The sequence below is a fragment of the Clytia hemisphaerica genome, unplaced genomic scaffold (genome assembly GCF_902728285.1).
Source record: "Clytia hemisphaerica strain Z4C2 unplaced genomic scaffold, Clytia hemisphaerica genome assembly, whole genome shotgun sequence".
NCBI lineage: Eukaryota > Metazoa > Cnidaria > Hydrozoa > Leptothecata > Clytiidae > Clytia > Clytia hemisphaerica.
Window position 1 is genome coordinate 43,287 of NW_027104211.1, and position 27,981 is coordinate 71,267.

The 27,981-nt window shown below is 33.9% G+C and overlaps 1 protein-coding gene across 3 annotated transcripts; it reads right to left on the reverse strand.

Annotated features, from left to right (window-relative positions):
• Window positions 1-544: 544 nt before the first annotated feature.
• Window positions 545-27,981, reverse strand: LOC136815558 (uncharacterized). 3 transcript variants are annotated; one of them, XM_067072009.1, is made up of 20 exons: window positions 27,610-27,967; window positions 23,629-23,680; window positions 22,465-22,572; window positions 21,810-21,968; window positions 21,500-21,574; window positions 21,228-21,305; window positions 20,693-20,945; window positions 19,758-20,002; window positions 17,799-17,850; window positions 17,509-17,686; window positions 17,015-17,221; window positions 16,177-16,351; window positions 11,297-11,348; window positions 10,134-10,287; window positions 9,294-9,399; window positions 8,420-8,597; window positions 7,788-7,825; window positions 5,301-5,610; window positions 4,280-4,583; window positions 797-1,493 (listed from the first exon to the last, which is right to left on the reverse strand). In XM_067072009.1, the coding sequence occupies exons 1-19, from the start codon at window positions 27,819-27,821 to the stop codon at window positions 4,300-4,302; spliced, it is 2,916 nt and encodes a 971-aa protein (XP_066928110.1). In that variant the 5' UTR covers window positions 27,822-27,967; the 3' UTR covers window positions 797-1,493; window positions 4,280-4,299. The 3 variants fall into 3 exon arrangements, 2 of the variants coding, with proteins under 2 accessions (XP_066928110.1, XP_066928109.1); XM_067072008.1 differs by having other exon boundaries at window positions 17,509-17,692; XR_010847736.1 differs by lacking the exon at window positions 8,420-8,597 and having other exon boundaries at window positions 545-1,493; window positions 17,509-17,692; window positions 27,610-27,981.

Sequence of the window (27,981 nt, forward strand, 5' to 3'; positions counted from 1 at the left end):
ATACCTTTATGAACCTACCTAGTTGATCAACAGAAAACATTAAATTCAAAATCAGAATAAATGATTTAATCGATCACAGGCAAAGCTAGTAACTTAGAAGTACACGTTTTCTTTTTTTTAAGAAACACACTTTTAAGAAACATGAGGCTCAGAATGCCTAAAAACTAAGAAACATCTAAGAAACATGCTGAGGCTGAGAATGAGAAAATGACATTTTTAACACGTTTTTTTTAGAACCTTCCAATCTTTGCATGAGAAATAGGCTGATTATGTCAAAAAGTTTAGAAACATGTAAGAAACATTTAAGGCTCAAAAGGCCGATTTCTTAAAAAACATTGAGGCTGCTTGGTAAAACTAGTTTCTTAAAAAAAAAAAACGTGTAGAGTAAAAAGTAAAAATTAAAGCTCTTAAACTTTCTAATTATTGCAAAAAAAAATTAATATAAAGATTAAAATTAGAATTATATTAAGTTACAGTAGTACAAAAATTGGGCTGTAATAATTAAAATTTGATAGAAGAAAAAAATTTGCAATCATTTTTATATACGTTGCAATATAATCATGAGATAAAGAACACTGAACTCCAGATCGTAAGAATCAATAATGAGTTGAGGTCTGTACTGTTATTAAAAATATGCTGAGCTTGCAAAAACGTTGCAGTGTTAAAACGAATCATCAAAACTAAACAGCAAGTACTACGTTAGTTGATTGTTAATTTGGATTTGACACAAGACACAAGTTATAAAGGTTTCAATTTTTCGAGCCCCCAGTTTCAATACTATAGGTTAGTTGGCTCGATATTGTGCCAACAATAATGGCAGCCAAGTTTTTACGTCGCATGTATTATTTATGCGTAAAGATTACATCATGAATATCAACACTTCAACGTTGAAAATCTTGAAAAAGAAATAAAACGAATAGTCTATATTTTGGAGTGTTCAACTAAATATTTTACATTGCTACATATGTGCATAGCGGTTAGCTTTAACTTGAACGTGTGCTTTTGCTTTTGTGTATGTGCGAGTCTTTAAATGTGCATTTTTGAAGTGAAAGTGGTGAACTAAATATTAAAATTATCAACTCTGCAAGTCGGACGATGAATGCATGCTTATTTTGGTCCATAATCTGGTCTATTTTCTACCTTGCTGAATTATATAAATTATATTCCTTTGTCTTTACTGACCATTTTTCGGAATCCATTTAGGTATTTGTTTTAGTTAGAGTTATACAAATTATAACAATTCCTAACCGTCGCGATCCGAATTTTTTGGTTAGGGGCACGCAGATTATTTGATATACGCTTAAAGACGGTCCAAAAAACATCATCTGCATGGTCCAAGTCCCATCATCTGACATTTTAGCTGTCATCTTTTATAACAAGTAGTTACCTGCTTTTTCTTAAGGCTAAAGGTGTCCCATCCTCAGAACAGTATATAGCAAATATTGGATATTCTTCAACACATTTTGGGCAGTACTTCTTCTCATCAAGACCACCTAAAATAAAATACAATATACATATTAAATAAATACAAAAGAGGTGAATGACATAAAGATTTTATCAAATGTGACTCAGAATTGTTCAGAATTAAATTTCCTTTCCAACAGTATATAATATGTTAGGGTGGACCTAAAATAGATTCTTGCGGCACTCAAAGGTAGCCAATTACTTTAAGATGATCCCACTTTTAACTCAGAGTTTTAAGAGAAAAAGGATTCAAGAAAAATGCTAAATTGTTTCGAGATTAGTTTTTCAAAGATTTTAGTCGGAGAAGCGAGTAGTTATCCTTGTCGTGCTTGATATTATTTTTATGGACTGGAATTATATCAGCCTGCTTCAAGCTATCAGAAAACTGTTGAATTTCAATACTGTGGTTGAAACATGTTGTCAATTTAGGAGCAAAAACAAATTTGGCTAGCTTTATAGTCTTTGTAAGTTCAAAACTGACTGACTTAGAATCGTTCAGGCGATTTATTACATCGAGCGTTTCTTTTTTTTTACTAGAGGAAGCATCTTGGGGGGATTGACAAAATTTTGGTTCGGCCACCTGTCTGGTTGGTATTTTACAGACCAGAATGTAATCTTTATCAAAATCATGTATTACTGATTGACTCGTTCGATTTGACTGAAATTTGTTCCTAAAGGCTGATTGGTCGAAAGAAGATTAGTAGCAGAAAAAATTCGTTCCTATAAGGTTTTCGAAACTTTGCAGACCGGTCTGTAAAATACTCGTTGACCACCTGCCAGAACTCAGGAACTAATGGAGCTTTTCACTTTTGAAATTTTCACCAGTGACAGATATTGATCATCTAAGACAGTGGGCAAAATCTTTAATGGAGTCACGTAACCAGTTGGTTTTTTACAGACCGGTCCGTTTTTACTTAAAATTGCTCACTTTCAGCATAACCACTACTCGTCCGCTCGTATTATCAATACTTGCCTAAATTTCAAGTCAACAGCATTTTCCAATCACTAGATACAGTATCGCTGTAATAGGGCTGTTTAGGCAAAAAAGGGCAATTTTGGGCCAATCTGTAAAATACACGATACCAACAGGTGGCAAAGATTTGACCCTCTACCACAAAAATACATGTCACGTGTAGTTGCCTCACAAAATTTGCGCAAAAAAGGTTAAAGTAAAAAAAAGTTAGAGGGGGATCCTATTTTCGGTATTTTCAATGAATGATGACGTCGTCAGGTGACGATGACGTCATTAATAATGTCGAAATCTTTACCAAAGATGCCAATTCATATTTGCTGCACACTTGCAAAATTTCAAGTCAATCGGATGAATACACGCTTTTTTTATAAGAATGGTGTAAAACCATTTCACCATGGATATTCTTAACTTTTTTGGGAAAATCATCCTAAAATATTCTTACACCATATTCTTAGCGGTTAGGATCCTAATTCATACTAGATTTAACATTTAGTACATACGTCTCAAGCATAAAATGACACTTTTGTAAAAGGAGTGAGCCTAACTTGGGGGTAATTTATAATTGAAAATGCTCTTAAAATGGCATTCTTAGCTTTAGTAGCAAAATTCCATGATGGTGATATTCTTAGCATATTCTTAGTTGTTTGGCCATTTTTATCATGGACATTCTTATAAAGTGTATTCTGATAAAAAAAAGCATGTATCTCAAAAGCTATCAAAAGATTTCCCAAGATGTTGGAAGGGTTAAAGTCGCAGCACTTATATTGAGATATAGTGCGATCATCCTTAATAAGCTGAATTCGCTCATCAGCAAAATTGTCCTTATTTGAAAAGAGGGGCTTAAAAGTGTCCCACAGGTCTTTGGGAAATTATTTTGGGTAATTTTTGATGAAGAAAGATTTCTTGGCTTTCCTATTCATATTGACGACAAAGTTCCTCTGGCGATTATCACGAGCAACATCATTGCTCGTGATAATCGTGATCGCTCGTGATTGTTTGCTATTAGTAGGCCTGATTGGTGTAATTATCGTGCAATTTTGAAACAAAACACCAAATTCGGACCAGACATGCCTAATACCCTATGGATTGATATTAGAAGCGCGGCCCAGAAACAGGCCAAATCCAATTATAGAATCTGAAAGCTCTAAAAAAAACTTTAAAACTATATAAAGGCTTTTAAGCGAGTATGGTCGATTTCTGTACTGAACGGGAGTGATTTGATGAAGAAGTGGTGGTTTCCCCCTCATTTTGGTCATAAATCGCTTATAAAATGGCACTTCTACATCAAATAACTCCCCCGTTCAGTACAGAAATCGGTCATACTTTTTAAAAGTCTTATATATAGTTTTTCGAGAGCTTTCAGATTCTATATCTTTGTTCAAATTTTGTTTTTGATGTTTTTTGTTACGAACCGGGCCTACTTTATGTTTTTTAAGTTTTAATCGAAGCATAACAGCTTTCCTGAGTTCTTTCGCCGTCACGTGATGGTTATATATCAAATTAACGGCCTTGTCCTTAATGGTACATGCAAACAACAACTGTTGATAAAATCTCCAAAGAAAATCCCTAAAAACCGCTTTTTTCGGGACATTTCCGGATTTAACGAACAGAAAAATTATTTTCTCTATATTGTCAATTTTGGAATTTTCATTTTGTATCATTGTGCGAAAGATCATGAAACTATGTAGAGTACAACTGGAAAAATCTTAAGAAAACCCGTTTAACGCCGATTTTAAGAGTCATGTTGCTCGATTTATGCATTTATGTGTAATGATAGATTTAATTAAGGGATATTGATTATTTCCTTTCTAACTTGTTTCCCTTTTTTTATCATGATCATACCTTGTGGGGCTGCATTAGCCTTATTCTGTTTCAGTTTTTTTGCGACTTTGAAGTTCACTAACCAAGTCCTTGCCCGAATTTGGGTCAACAATTTTTATAGTACGCTTTTTTGGGACACTTTCCGGAGTTTGATGAGATTGAGTTTGTTGAATTGTTGAATGATGGGCCTGTTGTGGCTGTATTGTTTGATAGACATTCCTTTGTTGTTGTTGATGCTGCTGGTGCTGTTGCGGAATGTATTGCTGCGCATTTTGTTGCATTTGTTGTGCTTGAAGTTGGACTTGAGGTTGAAAAGGGGTTCCACCTAAGAATAGAAAAAAAACTCAAGCTATTATCAAAAAGCAGAAGTTGGTTCTGACCGCATGTCTTAGCCGTGGGTTAGTATTTATCATTAACAATTACATCAAAAACTGTTTTAAAAGGACTTTAACTAATTGATTGAGCTGTTAAAATGACGCCGCTAAATTAACTGGACTTAGCCACCTTTTTGCAAACTTTTACAACCACGACTTACTGACCCTTAAAAGACTGACTAAATTTAAATTTTCAGGCACTTAAATTTAAAATCTTTCAGAGTCACATTCTGATTAAAACCCTTTTATATCAATTTTTTGATGTAATCGGTACTAACAAACACTAGCGAAGGTAAAGACCGGTCAAATGAACAGCCATGAGCGTCTTCAAGTGACTGTGAGCGGGACCATCTAAAATAAAATATTCTAGAAGGTCTAAAGGCTGATCTAAAACAAAAATTTGTTTGCTACTAGACTGCGCCAAGACTGGTCTGATATTCAGTTACTACAAATTGCTTCGGGAGTCACACATTTACGCTACCTTCAGGGAACAAATTTTCACAGAACTTGATTTTTGCTTTTTTCACAGTTTTTCAGCAAAACCGCAATTAGCACCACAAATTTAGCCATTTTTCATCACAAAATTTTCAAAATTCGTAGGAAAATAAAGAAATGTGTCCAAAATAGGGAAGAAACCTGAAAATTCTTATTTTGCTATTCAATCATACCTTGTTGTAAGACGTAAACTTGTGGGGCTGGCGGATAGCCAGGCTGCTGTGGGCGATAAACTTGTTGGAATTGTTGAGTATGATAGTTTGGACTGCTTCCATAAGCATTTTGATTGTATTTTTGGATATAACCTTGTTGGTGCATTACATCTTGCTGTTGCATTTGTACATATTGTTGATTTTGATATTGCATTCGAGGTCCATTTGGGTAACCTCCTCTAATTTGCATACCATTATTTGGAAAATTATACAATCCACCTCTAACAGGCGCAGTACCAGCCTGCATCATTTGGTTTGAATCTGATACGTACTGAAATAAAAATTTTAGGGATAGTTAAAATTTTTTGATAGGGCACTTTTCTTTGAAGAATCACTAAATGAATAAAAGCAAAGTAGACAAGATGATATTGCTAACTGTCTTGAATTTTTTCACTCTCGTTTTCAAATGTTATATGAAAAAAATGAAAAAAATTAAAAGACATGTTGTTGTGCGCAGATTTGTAATACTTGCGCAGATTTGTAATACCTGCGCAGCTTTGTAATACTTTCTGCGCAGATTTGTAATACCTGCGCAGATTTGTAATAAACTTTGCGCAAATTTGTAATACTTGAGCTGCGCAGAAATGTAATACTTCTCTGCGCAGATTTGTAATTTGGAATTTAGAGGGCATATGTTTCCCACGAAGAAAAGTTTCGAAAAAAAGACTTAGAAAATAATCAGAAAATCACATAAAGGTTGTATATCTTTAGTATGAACATTAACTTTATAAGAAACGAATCAATATATTTTAATCTAATGAAAATTGGCTTTTGGCAGTTGGTTCTTTCAATACAAACATGGGTTGGGAATAATTTTGAGCATTTTCATTTTTCTTATAAGCATCAACTTTATAAGAAACGAATCAATATATTTTAATATAATGAAAATTGGCTTTTGGCAGTTGGTTCTTTCAATACAAACATGGGATTTTGAACAATTTCAATATTTTCATTTTTCTTATAAGCATCAACTTTATAAGAAACAAATCAATATATTTTAATCTAATGAAAATTGGCTTTTGGCAGTTGGTTCTTTCAATACAAACATAGATTGGGAATAATTTTAAGCATTTTCATTTTTCTTATAAGCATCAACTTTATAAGAAACGAATCAATATCTTTCAATCTAATTGAAATTGTTCCAATCATTTTTTTTTTCATCTTTATGTATTTTTTCTATCTAACAACAACAAAAAACATACCGAAGCTTCAACCATCAAACTCTTTTTGAAAGAAAGTTAACTCAAAATAATTTCACTTGAGATATCATGCTGGAATGTAATGCAGGTGCTATGAAAGGTTATAAAAGAAATCCAGTCAGAGGGGACAGGTTTCCTAGCTAGGTAGAAGGTGGTTTTAGAGCAAATCAATATTTTCTTATCATATCATTTTATAGATTGTTCATCAATTTTGGTACTACCTCTTGAAATGATAAAATATTGACAAAAATATTTTTATATCATTAATTGTTTTTTCATAACAAAGTGCTTATAAAAATAAATGTGTTCATATTATTCTTCGTACCTTGTTTACGAAATAAACAATTACCGGCAAGAAATAATTTTTATTTTACGAGTTATTGATTAGTTTCTTATAAAAGCAGTTCTTATAAAAAATGTACATGTTCATGTTATTCTTCGTACCTTGTTTACTCTGAAATAAACAATTACCGGCAAGAAATAATTTTTATTTTACGAGTTATTGATTAGTTTCTTATTAAAGCAGTTTATATCAAAAATTATGGCCGCGTTATTCTCATAAACAATTTTTATATTACCAGATAAATTTCTTATAAAAGCACTGCTTGGAAAAGAAATATTAATTGATTATTTATTTGATGTGCTCAATAATCACAACTTTATTTGGGTATTATTTTCTAAGTCTTTTTTAATGCATTTTGTTCGCAGAATAGAATTTGGTTACCAATAAAAATATCAATTCCAAATAACAAATCTGCGCAGAGAAGTATTACATTTCTGCGCAGCTCAAGTATTACAAATTTGCGCAAAGTTTATTACAAATCTGCGCAGGTATTACAAATCTGCGCAGAAAGTATTACAAATCTGCGCAGGTATTACAAATCTGCGCAAGTATTACAAATCTGCGCACAACACATGTTCAAAAATCCCATCAAAGTTTATGAAACAATGATAAAAAATACAAAAAATACCAGCAAGCTTTGAAAACCTTGAAAACAATTGATCACTTGGTCATAGTTTTCTGTTTGTTTTCCCAAAAAGGGGACTGGATCTAGTTGTCTGGATTTGCTACCAGCTCAAACAAAGTGAAAAAATCAGATCAGCCAAATTACACCAGGCCACTTATTTATCAGCACAATCCAGTTTATCAAAAAGCTATAAGTGGCCCGGGCTATAGTGATTGGGAAAATATAATTTGGAAGTCAAGGAATAAAAAATAACATTAAAAACCAAAATAAGAAAAACATACCTGGGGTCTGGGTTGATATGATCCTCGGATTGGTTTATCTACAAAAAGATCATAATCAATTGAGGCAATTTGACTGTTAATTTGTTATTAGGTCAAATAAAGATCTATTTAGACATAGCCCATTTTCACTCTGACAAGAGAAAAGAATTTTGGTAGCAGATCTATTTACTATATGATCAGAAAAATTCTACTAACTAAAGGAGACAGGAATAGGGACTGAAAGTCTTTGAAGTGTAATGTGGCATAATGGATTCAAATCTGTGCAATAGATATCACTTCAATAAACTTTGATGGGCTCTCAACCATTGTTTATTGATTAAGCCCTTCATAATTGAAGATATTGTTCAGGGCTTCCAACCCTGAGTATAGAAGGAGCCTGGCTACAAATGTTTTATAATTTGATGATAATGATTTGCCAGAATGGCAGTCAACACCCCTTAGACACCCCTATCCTGAACAGGAAGATTTTTCCAAATTGAGAAGAGCTTTGCTTGAGTCCAAGGATCTTCTCAATAGACCTTAAAGTTTTTTATTTTTCTAAAAAAGCGATGTATTGTTGGATTGTTGGAATTGTTGAGTATGATAGTTTGGACTGCTTCCATAAACATTTTGATTGTATTTTTGGATATAACCTTGTTGGTGCATTACATCTTGCTGTTGCATTTGTACATATTGTTGATTTTGATATTGCATTCGAGGTCCATTTGGGTAACCTCCTCTAATTTGCATACCATTATTTGGAAAATTATACAATCCACCTCTAACAGGCGCAGTACCAGCCTGCATCATTTGATTTGAATCTGGTACGTGCTAAACATAATTTGCAAATAGAATTATAAATCATGATATAGCTTTATAGTTCAAGTCAACAATAATTTAACACTTTCTTTTTTATGATATAGGAAGAAGGCACGCCTCTTAACTCTATTCGTGCTAGGGGAGGGAGCTTTTTCTGTTCGGTGGTGAAACGAATGTTAATAACTCCTGAAATAATAGAGCTTTTGACGTGAATTTTTTTGTAATTTCCTAACTTTTATTTAGCTTCAAAATAAAATAATTTTTGACACCTGAAAATTTTCACAACTTGAGCATCATGCCAATTTAAAAGAACTAAGAAAATTTTCGGTTTTTGCTTACTTTCGGCGGCATTGTTGAGTGACGTCACCAAAAAAGATTATTTTGTCAGACAAAGACCTTGTGAACCAAATTTAATCCAAAATGACTTTACCACCCCAAAAGTTAAGGGGTGGTACAGGAAAAGGGTTTTGAACCGCCCCTAAAAAGCCTAGTATGAATAGGATTAAGCTGCAAAGCAAAATTTTCTCAAAATTTGTGCTTGCTCGGCGCTAGAAAGGGAGAAAGTTGTTAAAAAATGCTGTGTAAGTAAAAGGTAAGAGATGCATTGATGCGATGTGATGATGTACTATAGCAAGAGACATTATTTCAAGTACTCATTCATAAGACCGACTGGCTTTTAATCAAGGTTATCTAAAAAATAATATATACCTGAGGTCTTGGTTGAAAAGCTCCTTGAATAGGAGCGTCTGCTTTGTTTTCGATTTCCAAGCCTCTTTCCTTTTTCCCCTTCATCTTGATAGAAGCATGATCTTCACTGTAAAACAAATACATTTTGGAAACGTTAACATTGACTAACGTTTCTTTAACATCAAAAACTCTTATCAAATAGAAATATTTAATGCCCTGGAGATCTTCTTGTTACCCTTAGACTTAAAATTGTACAAAGAAAATAAATTTGCCCTAATTCTTCTGTATTACCCTCGTTTTTAAAGATTTTCCATCGAGGACATTATTCCAACCCCCTTCCGCCTATTCTAACCCCAGGATATTAGGTACCCGAGAGTAACCCATCGAGTATCTTCCTAATTTTTTTTACTAAGGGAAGCACTTGGAGGGGGGGGGCTCCAGGCCCCCCTTTAAATCTCAAGATTGACAAGTGCTATGATCTTGAAACTTTGACCAGTGGATCTACCACTGGTCGAAATTTCAAGATCATGGATAATTGAAGATGAGGGGGCGATGACGTCTTTAACAATGCCGAAATTTTGAGAAAGATGCCAATTCATTAAATTTGGTGCACACTTACAAAATTTCAACTCAATAGGATAGATATTTCAAAAACTACCGAAAAAATTCATTTTAGAGGTGGGCCTCTTTGCCCAAACCCCCCTCTAAGATGCTCAAAGGGTTTATGCTCTAAAGTCCAGTTTCACCTAGATTATCGTTAACGATGTTTATTGTAAGGACAAGACTCCTTTTCATTATTAAAACAATGAAAGGCTCGTAAAAAGATATTATCTTGATAAAACTTGAAGGACTATAATATACCTTTGACAAGGAGCTAAGGGTTTAGTTGGTTGATGAGCAGTATCAAGAACGACATCAATATTTGGTAAGTTGGCTGGTTTTGAGATGCAAAACGGGATGTAACGGAATTTCAGTAAGAAATCTCGATCGTATTGTATTCGCTTTGCAGTAGCCTCTACAAAATTAATAAGTGAAAAATCTATTATATCAAAAGATTGATAATTCTTTCATTTCAACTAATTTGGTCGGTATCATTTCACGGGGACAAGGATATAAGAATGAAAAATTCCTTAACAGTTCATCCTTTCTAACAGCACTATCGCAAAATCCAGATGAGAAACTTCAAAGCGATGGGCAGATTTTTTTATGCAAGCGAAGTGACCAGAGTCTTTTTTATAGTGAGTGGATTAATTCCGAATTTCTTGAATTTTTCGCGGCTATTAGAATTCACGATTCAAATGATTCACTAAATAATAATAATTTAAGTTTACTTTTAAAAATCCAGCAATCTCGGCCTATTCATTGCCTGGGTGTATTTTGTATTTGATTACAAGAAGTCTAAAAACTTGCTGCCATGGAATACAAGGGGAAATTTAGTAACTGTGAAAATACATATATCTAAGGTATTCTAGAACCCAATAAGTTAAGAATTTTGGGAGAAAGAAGAAAATCTATTAATATTGAACAGAATATTTACTCTTTCTGGTGAGTTCTTACACGTTTTCTCACAAGAACAAACTATAAACACAATGCTTCGGTGGCCAAAAAATATCAAGAATAAGTTAAGAACATTTTACAGGCTTTAAGGCTTTCGAAACCCTAAAACACACAGCAATTTCTTTGAAAATAATTTTTAGGCTAAAAACATTTGAAGCCTTCAAAGTTCAAGTCTTGCGCACACAAAGGTCACAATTGTTATCAAGTAGAACAAAACAACATCACATTAAAAAAAACTATTATACGCAGTTGTTTTTATGTCACTACGAATGTCCTAAATTGGTTGTCATCACTGATTAGGGGGTAGGGTGTATCCTCAGGCAGGGAGCACCTTCAGAAGGGATTGAGATTGACATAAAAAATCTTCCTTTTTGAATTGGGAGAAGGGGTCTGCTCACCCTATGGTGGGGGCGTGCAAGAGGAAACAAGAAAGTTAGATGACAGATCAAAAAAGAAACAATTGATACCTTCATTAACCAATTCTAACCAATGTACACTCTTCTTATTCTTCTTACCAACCTTAAAAAATAATATGAACATTTCCATTAATTTCCCTTCGTCCTTACATCGTTATATGTGACTTCCCAAGCGATCTAAAGTACCTGAAAATCGGACATGTCTTGATACGGTATTAGAGAATTTCCGAAATCACATCGAGAACAGCGACGGCGACGTGAGAATGGTCTTTCCCGTCGGCGTTGCCGTCAGCAGTCTTTTACATTCCGATTTCGCTTTCTTTTCTCACACACCATATGTAAAGTATAATTCCTTTCTCATAATAACAAAATATCTACCGGGTGCACCAAAAAAAAGTATACAGGTTTGTCGAGTTATTGTGAGCTTCAGGATTTTAATTTTTTGCTCATTCTTTTTTTATCGTATAGAGGATGCTTTAACTTAAATTTTGAGCTATCATACATTAAATTTGAAAAAGTAGTTCGAAAGTTATTTAAAAAAAACTGACTTTTTTTCCATGTCGAAATTTCAAAAAATCATTAAAAACAGCAACCACGCTATAAATAAGACAAAATGACAAAAACACAATCTTATTGTTTTTTTTATTTTTTTTTTTCTTATTTATATTTTGCCAACAGTTTTTCCATCTTATTTGCAAGTCATGAACATTTCTAAGACGAGCAAACTCAATGCAGACCCAAGTTCTTTGAGCAACTAGTCGAGCTGAATGGTGATCCATTTTTTCAAAAGTTTTCTCACATAGCACACACATGACATCAAAACCTCTCCAAAACTTTTTTTCAGCTTTTCCAAAAATATTATCCCACATGGGAATAGCTTGTTTTACCATATTTTCAAATTCCTTAACAAGTTTTGATGAATACAGTTGCATTTTTTGCTATTTTCATGTGTAAAGAAGGTAATTGTCAAAAGAAAAGTTTGCTCACTGTTTTTCATGATTTTGTGAAATTTCGACATTAAAAAAAAGTCAGTTTGTTAAAAATAAGTTTCGAACTACTTTTTCAAATTTAAAGTAGAATAGCTTGAAATGTTTATTGATAAACATTTTTTGTGAAAGTTATTTATTATGTTTAAACCTATTGATAAGCAATTCCTGGTGGGGGTTACTAGTGGCCGTATATAGCAGTGCCTATAGACCACTCGGGTAAGTTATGGCATGTCTTAAAATTACCATAATAGTCGCCAGAAAACAACCAAACAAATGACTGAACATGGAGGGTACTATGATGTAGTTTCTAACCTGATGTGAAAACTAATTGTTTTTTTAACTAACTAACTTAAACTAATTTTGTTTTAAAGTCGATAATTTGAAAGAAATTTATTTTCGAAATTCTGATTACGTCAGCAAAAAATAGGATTTTTCGTTTTTTACTAATTTATGCTGACGTCATCAAAATTTCGAAAAAATATTTCTTTCAAATGATCAATTTCAGTAAGATACATCTTTGGTGAAAGTTTGAAGACAACTGGGTAAACCATTCTTGAGAAATTCAATTTTTAGTTTTGATGACGGTTTTGCGGTTTTTCGCAAAAATCAGTGAAAAAACAATTAGGTTACACTTTAAATAACATTTTAATGGTCATTCTGTATATATTTTTCGTGTAAACAATATTTCGACCTGCTTGGTGCAGGTCTTCGTCAGGTCTAAACAATACAAACGGTTGAAGGCGCTACCTTGACTTTTTTTTTGACGTCAAAAAAGTCAATGTAGTGTCTTCTCCCTAATGTGCGAGAGCATTGGTTTCCAAAACCTAGATGTCACATACTGACCATCGTCTAAATTAAGACCATGGTCACTATGTGGCGCTGTCTGACGGAATTGGATTTCCAATGCCTCTCGCACTTTTCTATCAAATTTGTTCTCTTCAGTCTTTAAAAGCCTAGCTTCGTTCCAATTAAGTCCTTGGGTACAGTCTTTAGCATGGTTAGTTATACCCGAAATGTCCCATTTTTCATCTTCAACAATTAGGTTACACATCAGGTTAGAAACTAAATCATAGTGCCCTTCATGTTCAGTCATTTTCTGTCGACTAATGCGATCTAAAAATTATGGTAATTTTCAGTTTTTGAGACATGCCATAACTTACCCGAGCAAGAGTAAGGCCTAAAAGCCTGGAGCTGTCTATTATGTAGACTAAGAAATTCTCTATTAAGAGCGGTCTAGAAGAGGTAAAATTTTTGTTTTGATCGGTTTTTCCCGCTTGGGGAGTCACATATTCGAAGGGGGTATTTTCTTTAGCATAAATGCCCAAAATGTGTTCGATAGTATCCAAACAGAGGAATGTAAAGAGATGGAAAAACAGCTTCTTGAAAACAATGGAAAAACGGCTCGTCATATACCAGGTGGGAGTCACATGAAAAATTGAGAAAGTTGATTTTTTACATTTTCCTATATAACTTTTGAACTTGAAGAGATTTTTAAATGAAATTTTCTACAGAGGTAACTTAACAATAGATGATTTGTAAAATGTAAAAAAAAATCTAAAAATAATCAAGACGGGGGTAAAATCAGCCAGGGGGTAATGTACTGTGAAAATATTGTGTCAACGTTTTAGAAAAATCTACAAAACCTATCACAAAAATTTTTTTTGCAGCTTGTTAATATTTGGATAAGGAGTGTTATGAATGGAATTTTTTTTTGAAATTTCATTCCAGGGGGTCTGGAAACTAAAAAATGCATTTTTTGAATTTAGGAATCAAAAAAGTATTTTTTTCAAAAATGTAATCCATTCATAACACTCTAGACCATAAATTGAATTTCTCATGAAAATTTCAAGTTCATAGCACTTGTCAATCCTGAGAAAACGTTGCCAAGGTGTGCGAAAAACCCCTGAAACCTATTTTGAGAAAACGGTCCGTAAAGTCAGAAGTAGATATTATATCTCTATTTCTCTGTAATAAATCAACCGTTTTACAAAATTCTTTCTCTGTTTGACTAAAATGGACTATAGTTCTACTTTATATACTTTGGAAAAGGCTTTGAAATATCAAAATAGTCCAGAAATTCCAAATTATCACTTTCACGTGATGTGCGCCAATCCTTAAAATTTTGCGCCAAACTCCACGTCAACATTGATTTAAGTCAATTTAAATGTGTTTTCACAACAAAAACCATATTTTCAATGTAATAGATCATCCTAGTATATTTTCCTCACTGATTCTGTCAGTTATAAGTTAATCTAAAGTTGATCTGTTGTGATACAAGAATCCACTTGGACATCTAGCTAGCCGTGCACGATTTCTTCGTGAATGTATAAATAATCCAGCCAGAGGGCGGAGGGAGCGCCCCAGACCTTCAATAATTCATCACACACAATTGTTAAACCAGCCTCCAGGCTTTCAATTCCTTTAAAACTTGGATCTTTAAATAGATACATCATTGAATATGCCTTTGGTCTTCGTCCTTCAGTAAGTTTTACGGTGTCGTCAAACAAAGTTCATATCGAAAACGTTGAGTTTCAGAATCAAGTCTTTGGTTTCACCTAGCTCAAGCTTTCTTAGTTGAGAAGAATGACATTAAAGAGCTAAAATGTCATTAGTCAATCCAACATTTCCAAATTAAAGCAGTTTTCATAGTCAAAAACACTGCTGACTGGCTGACAGCCTCCAAAATTTGTATGTTTTTAAAAATTTCACTTCTTTGGTTACCATCTTTGATTACGTCATATTAGGAAATCCCGCGAAAAAAAGGCGGTATTGATTTAGACGCCCGAAAAGGGCGTAAAAAGATCTTTCGTTTGGTATGTCATGATCCTTTGTTTAGATCAGCCATAAAGAAATCGGGCCCTAGCAACGGGTATGATTTTTCGTTGCTAAGGAGAATACTTTAGATCAGGGTCTAGAAAAAAGCTTATATCTCAGGAAATATAAATGCTACGGCCTTAAAATTTTCAGAACAGAGTGTGTTCAGAAAGGGTATAGGGTCATAAAACGCGCAAAATCCCGAAATCGATAATTTTTTCACCAAATCTCAAAACTTCATGTGACTCCCACCTTAAGGGAGTTTATGTCGAGTAAATAGGTTTCTTTTGTTGTCGCTATAAAAAATCTGCATAATTAGCGTGTTGTGACAAAATTCTTTTGTTTCAAGCCTGATTATGCGCAAACTTTTAGGGCTTATATTTTGGGTACACCTCTCCTATACGAAAAGGTACCTACATCTTCTTGCTCAGAATTTCCTAGCGATTCTATTGATATAACCGCATTATGAGCGCATCATTATATGGAAAGCTAGAGCGCGAGAAAATTATAACTTCATCTTGACTTTACTCGACTTCTGACAGTTTTACAAGAACCAATTTAATATCATTGCGTTAAGAATTTCTTTTGCTATACATTAGTAAAAATATTGCTCCTTATTCTTAAAAATTGAACTAGTAATCGTAATCGGCAAAAAAGGAAAAACAAATTTTCATTTTTATCGTCAAATCATGTAGAAACCGTCCGATTTGTATGGCGAGCCGTCTTTTCTGGACTTTCATTTAATGACCTAATCAACGTTTTTACAATAGAATTTTCAATAGAAGTGATCGTTGAACTTTGTGTAATCAAAAAAGCTGTTTTTCCATCTCTTTACATTCCTCTGATCCAAAGAAGTGCAAATCACTTGTAGCTATTTGACAGACAGACAGACAGACAGACATTCTAGCTCAACTGAAGTTGAGAATAAAGAAGGGACGAACCAACCACAAAAAAGCAAAATTCTAAAAAAATCTACCCTTGAACAGAAGTCACCAGGCGACTTTTCTAATATTCTTCAGTTGTCCTTACTATACGTCTAAAAGCATGCTAGACTATCAAAAATTTAACCTGAACCCTAAAAGAACATTGAACTTAACTACAATGATGTTGCAAATCGGAAAGGTATACCTGTCGAACGAAAAGAACACCCGCGAATTCGTCAACTTCATCGAAAAAAATCGACTTGGTTTTCGCCCTCGTCTTATCTTTATCATTGGCAGGTGGCGACAGGTCTGTGTTTCTTTTGTCATCTCGTCTGTCGACTGCTTGATTAGTTTGACCTATTCCGGAGTTCAGCTTTGACCTGAAAAATGATGGTCTTTATGAAGGACATTCTAAAAGGTTTTAGTGTTACTTAATAATTCCCTTCATACGCAGTCATATGAGTATGATACAAAGTGTATCAGTTCTTAATCTTTCCAATATTTTATATCATTTAAGAATTCTCGATTATAATCTTCAGCGGAGAAAAGCGACTGCAAATTCTAATAGAATTAGTACTATAAAAGTTCCATTCTGGCTGTGAGACAGAGGAGCGAGCATCTTGATGTCCTTTCTCTTTGTTGTTGAGAAGTTAACGTTATCTCTTGAAGTTGAGGACATAAAGTTAATGATTTATTGTTGTTCAGTTAATGAGTTGTTTTAAATCATCTTAAAATCATATCTATTATCTCTTCTTTCTTTAATGGGGAAATATTGATTTCTACATTATCAGATTGCTGAGGTATCAGTTGACAAGAATTTTGAAAATCATGCAAACTTCCTTCTCTAAACTTATGTTGATACCAACTGAAACTAAACTTTGATTTGTTTCAGTTTTGTATTGTTAAGCATTTTTAATGAAATTTAGCAGGTTTGTATTTAAAGAAAATTCATTTCAAATCATAGTAATCTCTCAGTTAATTAAGAAATGGAAATTGTTAAAAAGATTAGACTATAGTAATCATTCTAAACATGATAAAAGTACCTTTGACCAGGTAAGTCTTTGTCTTGGTCACTAGGTAGGACCCAAGCATTTTCTGATCGCTTTAATTCCAGTTTTTCTAATTGTGGCAATTGGATGATCTTTAAAGGTTTTCCTCCCATTGATGGTGGACCTCTTCTGTCACTCTTTGATGAACTGTCTTTGATGGATTGTCGCATAAAGTTTGGCATAAAATCATTGTTAGTAAACCTGAAAATAAATTTTAACTCAATTAACCAACATTTAGGTTGACAATGGTCTAAAAAAATAATCAAACTATAAAATATTTTAACTAATTGTTGGTAGTTAAAGACAGTGTACAAAGCACAATCCGAAAGTATTCATTCTATACTTAAAAATTCCAAGAAAGCAGAAATGAGAACAAGATGGAGACGATATCTCGTAAAAGCACCGTTTACATCATTCAGGCATTCAAGACAGTGTAACTGCTAAAAAACATAGGCTTGTAGGATTCATTCTAAACATGAAAAAAATACCTTTGACCAGGAACTAAGGGTTTTGTTGGCTGATGAGCAGTATCAAGAACGATATCAATGTTTGGTAAGTTGGCTGGTTTTGAGGTGCAAATTGGGTTGAATTGGAATTTCAATAAGAAATCTCGATCGTATTGTATTCGTTCTGCGTTATCCTGCGTTATCCATTCTGCAAGGTCGTCTACAACTTAATAAGTGGAAAATTATTATCAAAGTGTGAAATATGACAAATAACAGGGGGTTTTTACTCTCACTTGAAAAAAAATAAATTACGAGACAAATGAAAAAAATACCATCATCAACTTCTTCAATGACCGATGCATCCTTCTTTTTCTTCTTAACAACCTTAAAAATTAAATTCAACATTTTCTAAATATCTCTCTGAATGATAAATTTTCCTTGCTGGGGCAAAATTTAAATTGCCATAAAGTTTGAAAAATTAAAGTGAAGTCCTAATGACTTTTTAATTTCCTAATTAATTAGTTCAACAAATACATAACATGTAAAATAACCAAACAAGCTGCACGTATAATTAGGGCATGCAATCAGTTTCGAAAGAAGATAGGATTTTGAGACTTTTTAGAGAGGGGCAAATATTAATATAATATTACAGTGATATTACAGTGTGTCCCAAAAAGAACTTATATAAAGTAAAATCTAAACTGGGCTTAGAATAATTGAAATTGGATTGAATAAAATTGTTTTCACTACTGTATTAATATTTTACAAACGGAAAAAGTTTGTAAGACCCTGAAATAATATAAGAAATGATCATAAAATTCTCCAAGGCCTTTAAAAGATTCCCAATAAGGTACCATTATCTATGATGAGACAAGTACAGGCTGTAAAATCTAAAATTCACAAAAGCCTAAAAATAATCAAATAAGGTACTGACTTTCTCTTGTTATGGTTTTTTATATAAACTGACACTGTGGCAGTTGCCACAACAGGGAAGAAATTTTAGCTTGGTTTTCAGTTTTGTTTACAATTTTGGCTAGTCAAGTCCTTCGAAGAAATTGTTTTAACAGCTTTTTTATGGTAATTGGTAATTTAAGAGGTTAAGTTTTAGTTTAACTTTTATTTTGTTACGACGCCACGCCCTTTAGCGTATCTAGCTAGAGTGGCTTTGGTAGGCCGTCCGCCCATAGTACGCCCCGTCACATTTGCTCCTTCCAGTAGAATCTATAGGTGGTTTAGAGCTATGACTTCGAGCACTGATCTTCCATTCGCAAAGAAGCTCATCTTACAGTGAAGACAGAGAAAATTATTTTTTTACCTCCCTCCCTCCCTTCAAGGCTTGCGAGCATGGTTGCAGGCGGCCATCTTATACATTATAATTATTGTCAAATATGGGAAATATTTTATCCCCAAAATTATTTGTATAGGAGCGGTTAGCCAATAAACAAATGCCAAAACTTAATACACTGGTTTCTCTTATCGTTCACCCACTTCTGGGCAATCCGTTCTGCCCGCAGCGTTCCAGGAGAAAAAAATATAAAGTTAAATCAGGAGTTTTCTGAGATTGAGTTTGTTGTATAGTGTGCAAACATTTGTTGTGGCTGCATTGTTTGATAGACATTTGATAGTTTTCAATGACTATGACTATGATAGTGAACAAACTATAGCATAACATCACTGTCCAACAAGTATCTTTAACAAGTGATATTTTATGTTTGTGCCAAAAAAAAATTTTCGAAAAGTGAACTTTTTCATATTTAGCACACTGTAATTCTACGCCTTTGTACAAAAAATTAGAAAAAACTAAAGAACAGATTTTTCACACAGTCCCTATTTTTGGGCCTTTTTGGGCCAAAAATAATTTTTTTCGAATAATGAGCTTTTTCATATTTAGCACACTGTAATTTTACGTCTCTGTACAAAAAAATAGGAAAAACTAATGAACAGATTTTCAACAAAGACCAAAAAACCCTATTTTTGGGCATTTTTGGGGCCCAAATAAGCCCAAAAAATTTTTTTTTTCGAAAATCGGGCTCCATCACATTTTGGTAATCACCATTTTGCACCTTTGCACCAAAAATCACAAAATTCCTATGATTCAATCCCGAGAAAAATTAAGAACGGACGAACAGATGAACGGACGAACACAGGTTAATTTATAGGACCAAAAACCCTACCTGAAGTGAATATGTAAGTGAGAACAATTAAATAAAGTAGTATTATGATATTAGGATTTATCAGTTCAATCTAAATTTAATTTAGTGTGTACTTAAAAACAAAAAAATTGTTCTTACCTGTCTTGCAGCAACTTGGGCAGCAACTTTTGCCGCAAACTCTGCATTAGCCTTATTCTGTTTCAGTTTTTCATCACTATCAACTGGTATTGATTGTGATGCAGGTGTGGGAGTTGCAGGAGCAGACATTTTAACTTGAGTATTCTTTTGTTGTTGATGCTGCTGGTGCTGTTGCGGAATATTTTGTTGCACATTTTGTTGCACTGGTTGTGCTTGGAGTTGGACAGGCTGATAAGTGGCTGCACCTGAAAATAATCAAAGCATAACATGTCAATTATGCTTAAGATATAGTTCTATTCGTAGTTAAAGAGGAATTTTTTGGTCAGATATTGATACCTTCTGAAGAAGGTTTGCAAACTGAGAAAAGTAAAAGAAAGCAAGCAAGAAGTTAAGCTTCATCATAATGGACCAGGGTAAAGGGCTGTTAGTCAACCTTCTTGAAGAATAATAATAAATTTCGCTTTAAAAATCTTGCCATTAATTTACATAGAAATCATTTGCACTTTTGGATGCAAAACCTTCTCTGGATCATTCTTTTCATTTTAAAAAGGATATTAAAAACATTATATGCATATAATATGCAATCCAATATTCAATTATTGCCGGCACTCAGCAATTTATTGTTAATATAATGGCTAGCAATATATTATATTTATGTAGTTTATGTAGCCTCTTAGATCATTGCTACCAGACACATGGCTTTTTCACAAACTTGCAATCTTTTTCTTTTTTGAAAGTCTAAATTCCTAAGTAGAAAATTGGCTTTAAAAAAGATCACCCCACTGGCTTATAATGGGCAAAAACTAAAATTAAAATCAACCTCAATCAAGATCAATTTTAACAGAACCACTTTTCTCGCCAAAATATTTTTTAGTCTCAATAAAGTGGGAGAAAAAAGAAGGAGAAAGCTTTTTACTTGTTGAATTACTTCTTACCTTTTGAAGAAAGCTCTTCAATGTTCTTTTCAGCGGTAGCAAGTTTTGTTTTGGTAGTGCTTAGTTCTGTCTGTAAAGTTTTTATGGTCGCATTCAGTAGATCTTCACTGTTTTGCAGTTTTTCCACCTTTTGTGTTGTTGACTTGAGATCACTTTCAAACTTCTTTTTCATTTGATCCATTTCAATGAACATGAGTTTCATGTGGGAATGTATATTGGTATCAAAGTGTGACAACAGGTCTGACTGTTTCATCTGAAAGGGGAAAAAACATGATTGCATGAAATAAAATGCTGATTTTTGTGGAAAATTTGAAGATATTAAGATTCACTCAGCAGGCATTGGATAGAAATAGATAAAAAAGTTAAAAATAAAAAGTGAAAGCTTTTTATAGTCAAAATAATCCATCTGAGCCCAGAATTCATTACTTAATAATGATGGCAGCAATAACATGCCCGAGTGAGGGTTCTAGGTTTATGAGAAAAGTTCCTTTGAGGGACTTTCCACTTTTCTAAATACCCTCGAGTAAACATGTACCTCTTCTCGACAGCCGATTCTTACAAAACCACATGGCACAACTCTATTGTTACACTCATGTTGAGTGTGATATTCAACCTAGAACATAAACACAAAGAAATTGGTCTCAAAATCATCTTAAAGAAAAAATAGTCACGCTTATCATAAAGTAATCAGCAAGCACCTAACAAGGATTCCTTTTAATTTTCTCTTGTTCTAAATCTAACATAAGAGTTATTGAAATAATATTCTCCAATAGGAAAGTATCGAAATGAATTAGGAGGGGTTTATACCTGACTCTGTTGAAGTACAATACAACATCCGTTAGGACAATCCACTGGATATTTTGGACATATAGCATAATGATCCTGAAAACGATAAGTGTAGATTGTTTAGTCTGACTGCATTTATAACATTTCGTAGATAAATTTAAATAGGACAAAACTACAATCATCATAATATAGATCCATTTTCTCAGCCAAAAAATAATAGAACAATTGTGCAAAACAAAATTGTATCATATATCATTTTATGAGTATCCTTTCGCTAAAGTGAGAGTAATTTTAAATGTGAAATGATTGCAAACTAAACTCAGAAAAATACCTTTAAAGGGGTTTTTAATAACAACTGGTTACAGTAGCTGCAGTCTGGACGATGTTGGCAGTCAGTTTGATGAGAAGATAAGCTGACTCTCTTTAACTTTTTATTGCAGCCAACAAAAATACATTTCAACTCTAAGAAGTGGCATCGTTTGGAATGAACCTGGTAATTCAAGACATTCTGTGTTAGTCTTTCTTTAGACAAAAAAATCCCTTAAAATGAAAACTTTCAATCTATGAAAAAAATACATCAGAAAATACTCCCATATATTCTCCCAAGGGTCAAGTTTGGAAAAGGAAAATCTAACCATTTTTTCAAGTTTCCAGCCTGGCCCAAAATTTTGAGCGAACAGACACACGGATACACACACACACACATTTTAATGGTACATACATAGGTTCTAGGGATTTAGGTGACCCCGTAACACTAAGGTGCCTTCTAGTTGAGAAATGTTTGAGGTAACCCCTAAAAGTTGTGACCCGAGGACTTGAGCAAAGCCGAGTGCTGGTGCTCATCTGAGGTTTCATTGGGTATTTTAACCTGTTCAGATTTTAACAAGGAATGTTTCTTACTTCTCCCTATTGAGCTAAGCATTTTGGGCTGATTTTGTACATTATGAACGAGAGAAGTCAAAAAATATTACAATTTAAGATCATACCTCTATATATTCTGAAATTGTTCCAATCCAGCTACATTCGTCGGCACTCTTGCATTTCACCCTCAAGGAATTCTTTATTATTTTATCCAATGGTTCATTTGAGGTGACCTGATAAAAGACCAAAAAGTAGAAAAAAATTTTGATTACTCAAACTTACCTTGATCTTGAGAAAATTTAGACTTTAAATGCTTTTTTAATCTATTATGATTGAAGTGTACAGTGGGTCCTGTACAAATCATGCTATTTGATTTCAATTAAATTTCTGCTTAGTCATCAGAGTGTTTAATATTACATAAATAGTCTTATTAAAAAAGGTTACCACAAGGGTTGTCACTTCCATAAAAACTAAAGTCTGTCTCAAATGTTGTGGACACTTTACTTTTTTAACAATTTCCCAGCATTGATGCTATATCAAAAATCTATACACCATGAAAAATATATTTTCAAAGGGAATAATCTAAAGGACAAACGATTTTTAAAGATGAAAAAAGAAGAAGAAAAATGAAAATGAAAAAAATAAAGACTTTTTCTACCGTTCAAAAAACGATAACATGAATTTTTGCATAATATTTGAACCATTCATTGGATAAAAAGATACAGCTTTTTAGAGTAGGCCTAAAGCGGCTAAAAATGACGCAGAAAATGATCAACTTTTAACTTTTTATCTAAAAAAGATACGAAAAATCGGAATACAGATTTGAAATTAGCAAGGCTCAAATTATTTCTCATGTCATGATTTTTATTAAAGCAGTTGTAGAATATTCTTCATTTTTTTCATTTTCATTTTTCTTCTTCAAATTTCAATTTTTAAGTCTTTTTAGATTATCTAAAAAAATGTCAAAAAATTAAAGTGTCCATATACATGAGACAGACTTTGAAAGTGTCAATCAAACTGTCCTTTCAGGTCCTTTATGAAAGTTACTACCTAATATATATAAAAGTGGACGACCCCTTGATATATCCAATTTTTTCATATCCACTTTATATGAGACACAGTGTACATTGGAACAAATTGGGAGATGCCTAAAATGCCCTAATTTGTGAAAAAGGAAAGCTGAAATATTATCCATCAAACTGTGTTTTTTCTGATATCTGGCTCATCAAAATAATCATTAACAAGAAACTACCGAAAAATTGCTATTCTAGCATTGGGAAATAAAATACCTGATTTGGATGAAATCTTTCTTTGCACTTTGGACATGATAGCTCAGCAATGCTGTTAATTAAAAAAGAAAAGTGTGAGAGTTTGTGTTTCTTTTATTTTGTATACAATAACGTTTCAAAATTTGTGTGATTTACAAGGCTTCCTATTCAGTTAGTCACACTTGGAAATCAAGCTTTCAAAAAACATCATCAGTCATCTACAAGATGCATTTGCAACAACAAGGATGAGAGTTACCTGAATCAAGTTCAAGATCCCAAGACAATTAGTTAAAACTTGCAAACCTTAAAATAAATGAGACAAAATGGCCGATCGCTAAACGTGCAGCAGCCAAAATCAAGCAACCAAATTTTCTCATTCAATTACAGAGACAACGCTTCGATTTGTTGGGCCTTGTTTACACGATAAAGTAAAAATAATTCTACACATTTAAATGGGTCAGTGTTTGAGATCCGGCAAAATTTCTGGGATATAGCCTATCCAGCGGTGTGCGGATCTAGGTAGGTACATTCTCCCCCGTAGATCTTTTTCTTGGGAAGTTCTCCTTCAAATTAGTTAAGGTTCGCTTGGTTCAATTTTTTCATCTATGGCTCAAAATTAAGGTACTTTCTCATAGTTTTTGAAAATGTTGATTTCATTAAAAGGAGCCGGTTTATTTTTTTCATGAATTCCTTTAGAAGTTTTGTGACATTTTTTTATTTGCTTGTGAGTCAAGTAAACAATATAGTGCTTTCCAAGCATTAATCTTTGATACAAATTTCAGCGAGATGCTAGTGTGACTAACTGCCATTGTTCCTTATTATTTGTATTTTGTATTTGAAGCTTTCCAAAAACCTATATATTATCATGTGCAGCTTACCCATAACTGTCAACTACCCCGCATTCTAATAATTTCTCCCATATTCCTGCATTTCCAGGATTTTATCCCACATCAAGCAAGCGAGGATGAAGATATGAGGATTTAATATCATCAAACTAACCAAAGTTTTTACTGAGCGAACTATTATTGCTATTATTGCTTCAAAAATTGTGAGTGTTCGATTAGGTTCGATTAATTTTTTTAATCGAACTTTAATCGTTCGATGGAGTTTGATTGTTCGATTGGTCGATTAGTTCATCAAGTTCGATTGATCAGGTCTGGATTCGTTGTTAAAGACCAACAAAGAAATGCCAAAGAGATTTATCATTGAGCGAAATTTCAAAAAAATTACAGACCAATCGTCCCAAGTTAGAGCAGTTGACGGTACCGTAACTTGGTCTAATGTCGACATCCCTTAATTCTAGAGCTGAAAATAATAGAAAGGTCAAAACTATTTTTCTTTGCTTAGTGGTAAGAGAGGAATAATTCTTTTTTGAATCACCGATTCCAACTTTCATATTATTCCTATCTCTTAAGTGTAAAGAAGATGTCATGATTAGACCAACTTACGTTATTGACTGAAACATGCAGGACACTTGGTAACTTTATGGTCTGAGTGAAGAATTTTCTCTGCTTATACTAGTTAGCTAAGGTGCTAAGGTTATACTAAGGTGCTGTGGTATAGTGGTAGTCAACCTTGGCTTCTGTGCAGGAGGCCAGGGTTCGATTCCCACTCACTGCAGTTCACTTGGCAAGTGAACGTTCCTTCCCCAGGTCAACCCATGCCATGTGAGGGGAATTGGGTACAGTCAGTTCAACAAGGTGCTGACGGGACGCTCATTAGTAAGCATCTATAGTTGTGAGAATAGGCCTCTAAAGCCTCCTGCAACTCAACAAAATAGAAATAGAAATAGAAATAAGGCGGCAATCACAAATATCTTTGTTTCGCGTCGCCCGACCGACTCTCGAAAATTGAGTCAGTGAGTCAGTAAATTTGTCGAACTTTTTCTGTCAATGAACTTTCCTTCGTTTAAAAATTTTTATTACCGCCGATTTTTTGCGAGCGATTCCTAGCGCATTCGCAGTATTTTGACTTTGCTTATCATGCGCTATTTTGGGGTCAGAGGTCACAGTGTTCAAAGGTCATAATTTTAAACCACCCATTACACGCGGTTGTTTTGGCTGCTGGCTGGCGCTGGCAGTCTCCTCCAAGAATGCACTCTAAAAAAATGGATGGAAAAATAGAAACCTGAAATTTTTTTACGACCGACCGACCGACAGACTCACTTTTTAGACCCAACAAGGACGCGAAATGAAGATATTTGTGATTGCCGCCTAAACTATAAAAAAGTGCCATAAGGCCGTTCGTAAAAAATCCCATGGTTCCCGTCATTCCAACCATCGGTCGGTCGGTCGGTCGGTCGGGCGAAAAATATTTTCTGTTTGACCGAAAAACAGTCCAAGAGGGTGGAATTTTCCTTAGAAAAACGAACGTTTGATCGCCCTAAAAGCCTCTTTTTCACTTTACAATAGCTCCGCTGATTTGTTTTGATGCTTCCATATGCAGCCTAGACTAATGTTAAATTTCGTTTCCACGCAAATTCGTCACATTTTGTCTCGATAACCTCATAACTACGGAACTTATCGTTAGAGGCAATCGAGCAAGAACAATAGAAAAAATCTTTATTTGGCTCTGTAGAAAAATTGCAAAATAGAAACTCGCTTAAATTCACAATACTGATTCTTTACCCCAAAACGAAACTTTTCTATTTTGTAAATCTTTCTTACACTTCCCCATACGTAAAATATAGAGTACTTTCGTTTTCCCCCCAAACTTGCGAGGGAAAAATGTTAAGACCGCATGTTGTCCTCGCGGACTTTCCCGGCGTAATTTATTTGTGTGATGTCATAATGTTATTGTATCTCTTCTCAGATTATTACTGACGGCACTTCAATCGCTTACGGGATTGGACAATGGTTGACAATAGATCGTGACGTATACAACAATTCGATGACGCGGACAAATGAAAGTTCATTTTGGGTGGCTTGATAACACTCGTAAATTCTTTTTTTTTCTAATGTATTTTGTTTTTTCGTTCTAGAAGAAATACTATACGGTAGAAATTAAGGTTTTATACTATTATTTTTAAATTTGATATTTTAAATGCCTATTATTAAAGAAAAATTCGTAAGTGGGCGGAAAATAAAAACGCCTTTGTTTTGAACGCCCGACTGCAAAAATCTCGGGATTCTGGGACTTCTTTTGAGACGGGGGTTAGACATGGAAACAAAGAGCTAAGTAGAATAGTAGAATCGACTTTTTCAAACTTTAAATACAGTGTAAAGTATTTTTGTAATCAAACATTATATTTAGCAAATATATTGAAAAGTAATATTTCGTTATTATAAGCAAAGATAACTTGTTCGGAAATAAAAAGTCTTCATTCTTCGACCCCCGGATTTTTCATTGCATAATTTCTACGGGAAATCGAAAGTAATTTCATTTGGCTTGTGATGTTTGAGAGCTTGGATGTTGGGAAGCTGCAGGAATAAAGGTAAACAAATTATAGTCTTTTTTCTGAAAGAAAAATTAACATTAAGGCCGATCTCCACTTACGCGCGCTTCAATCGCACTTTTCGAGAAAAGCTTCCATGCTATTGGTCAAAAGAAAAATGAAGCAACTCCATTGGCGCGATCTGACGTAATGGTTGAAAAAAGTTGAAATGTGTTCAACTTTTTTTTCGTGCGCGCGCTACATTTTTATGACGTAATCTTTTTTCCAAGCAAAAAGGATTGAAGCCAAAAAGTGCGATTGCAGCGCGCGCAAGTGGAGACCGGCCTTTAGTCTAGGCTGATATGGTCCGCAATGAAAAATCGGACTTGAAAATCGGGAAAAAACAGAATTAACGGGTTTCGAATTGTTTTTTTGGGCGAGATTAGCGTGTGCTCTTTCTCTCAAAAAAAAAACATGGAGGGTGATGGTGGAGTTTCAGCTGTCAGGAAAAATGGTTTCCGACTCTCCGACTATAATTTTTCAGTAGAAATCACGGTCGGTCGGGTGACAGGAACCAAACAATTTTTTACGAACGGCCTAATAAATAAAAGACCAATAAAAGAGCTTACTATTTTCCCCAGTCATCTAGACAATGCTTACAAAGCATGTGTTTGCAAGGCATCTGCGCAATATCTCTCAGTAGGAGGAAACATATTAAACAATAATATTCATCAACTTTTTGCCCATCTAGTTCAAAGTCATAATCAATTTCTTCATTGCCAGGCTGCTTTTGGTCACCATAAACAACACCCGTATCGTAGAAATTTGCAGCTACTGCCATTGCTGAAGTTTCCTTTCAGAAAATAATTGAAAGATACTGTTGAAGGTGTTGGAATATGAATAAACTGTAATGAAGAGCCCATGCCACTACCAACTACCTGTACCAACAAATGATTCTTATTTTGCTTGGATACTTTGTAAAAAACCATCGTTTTTCTATC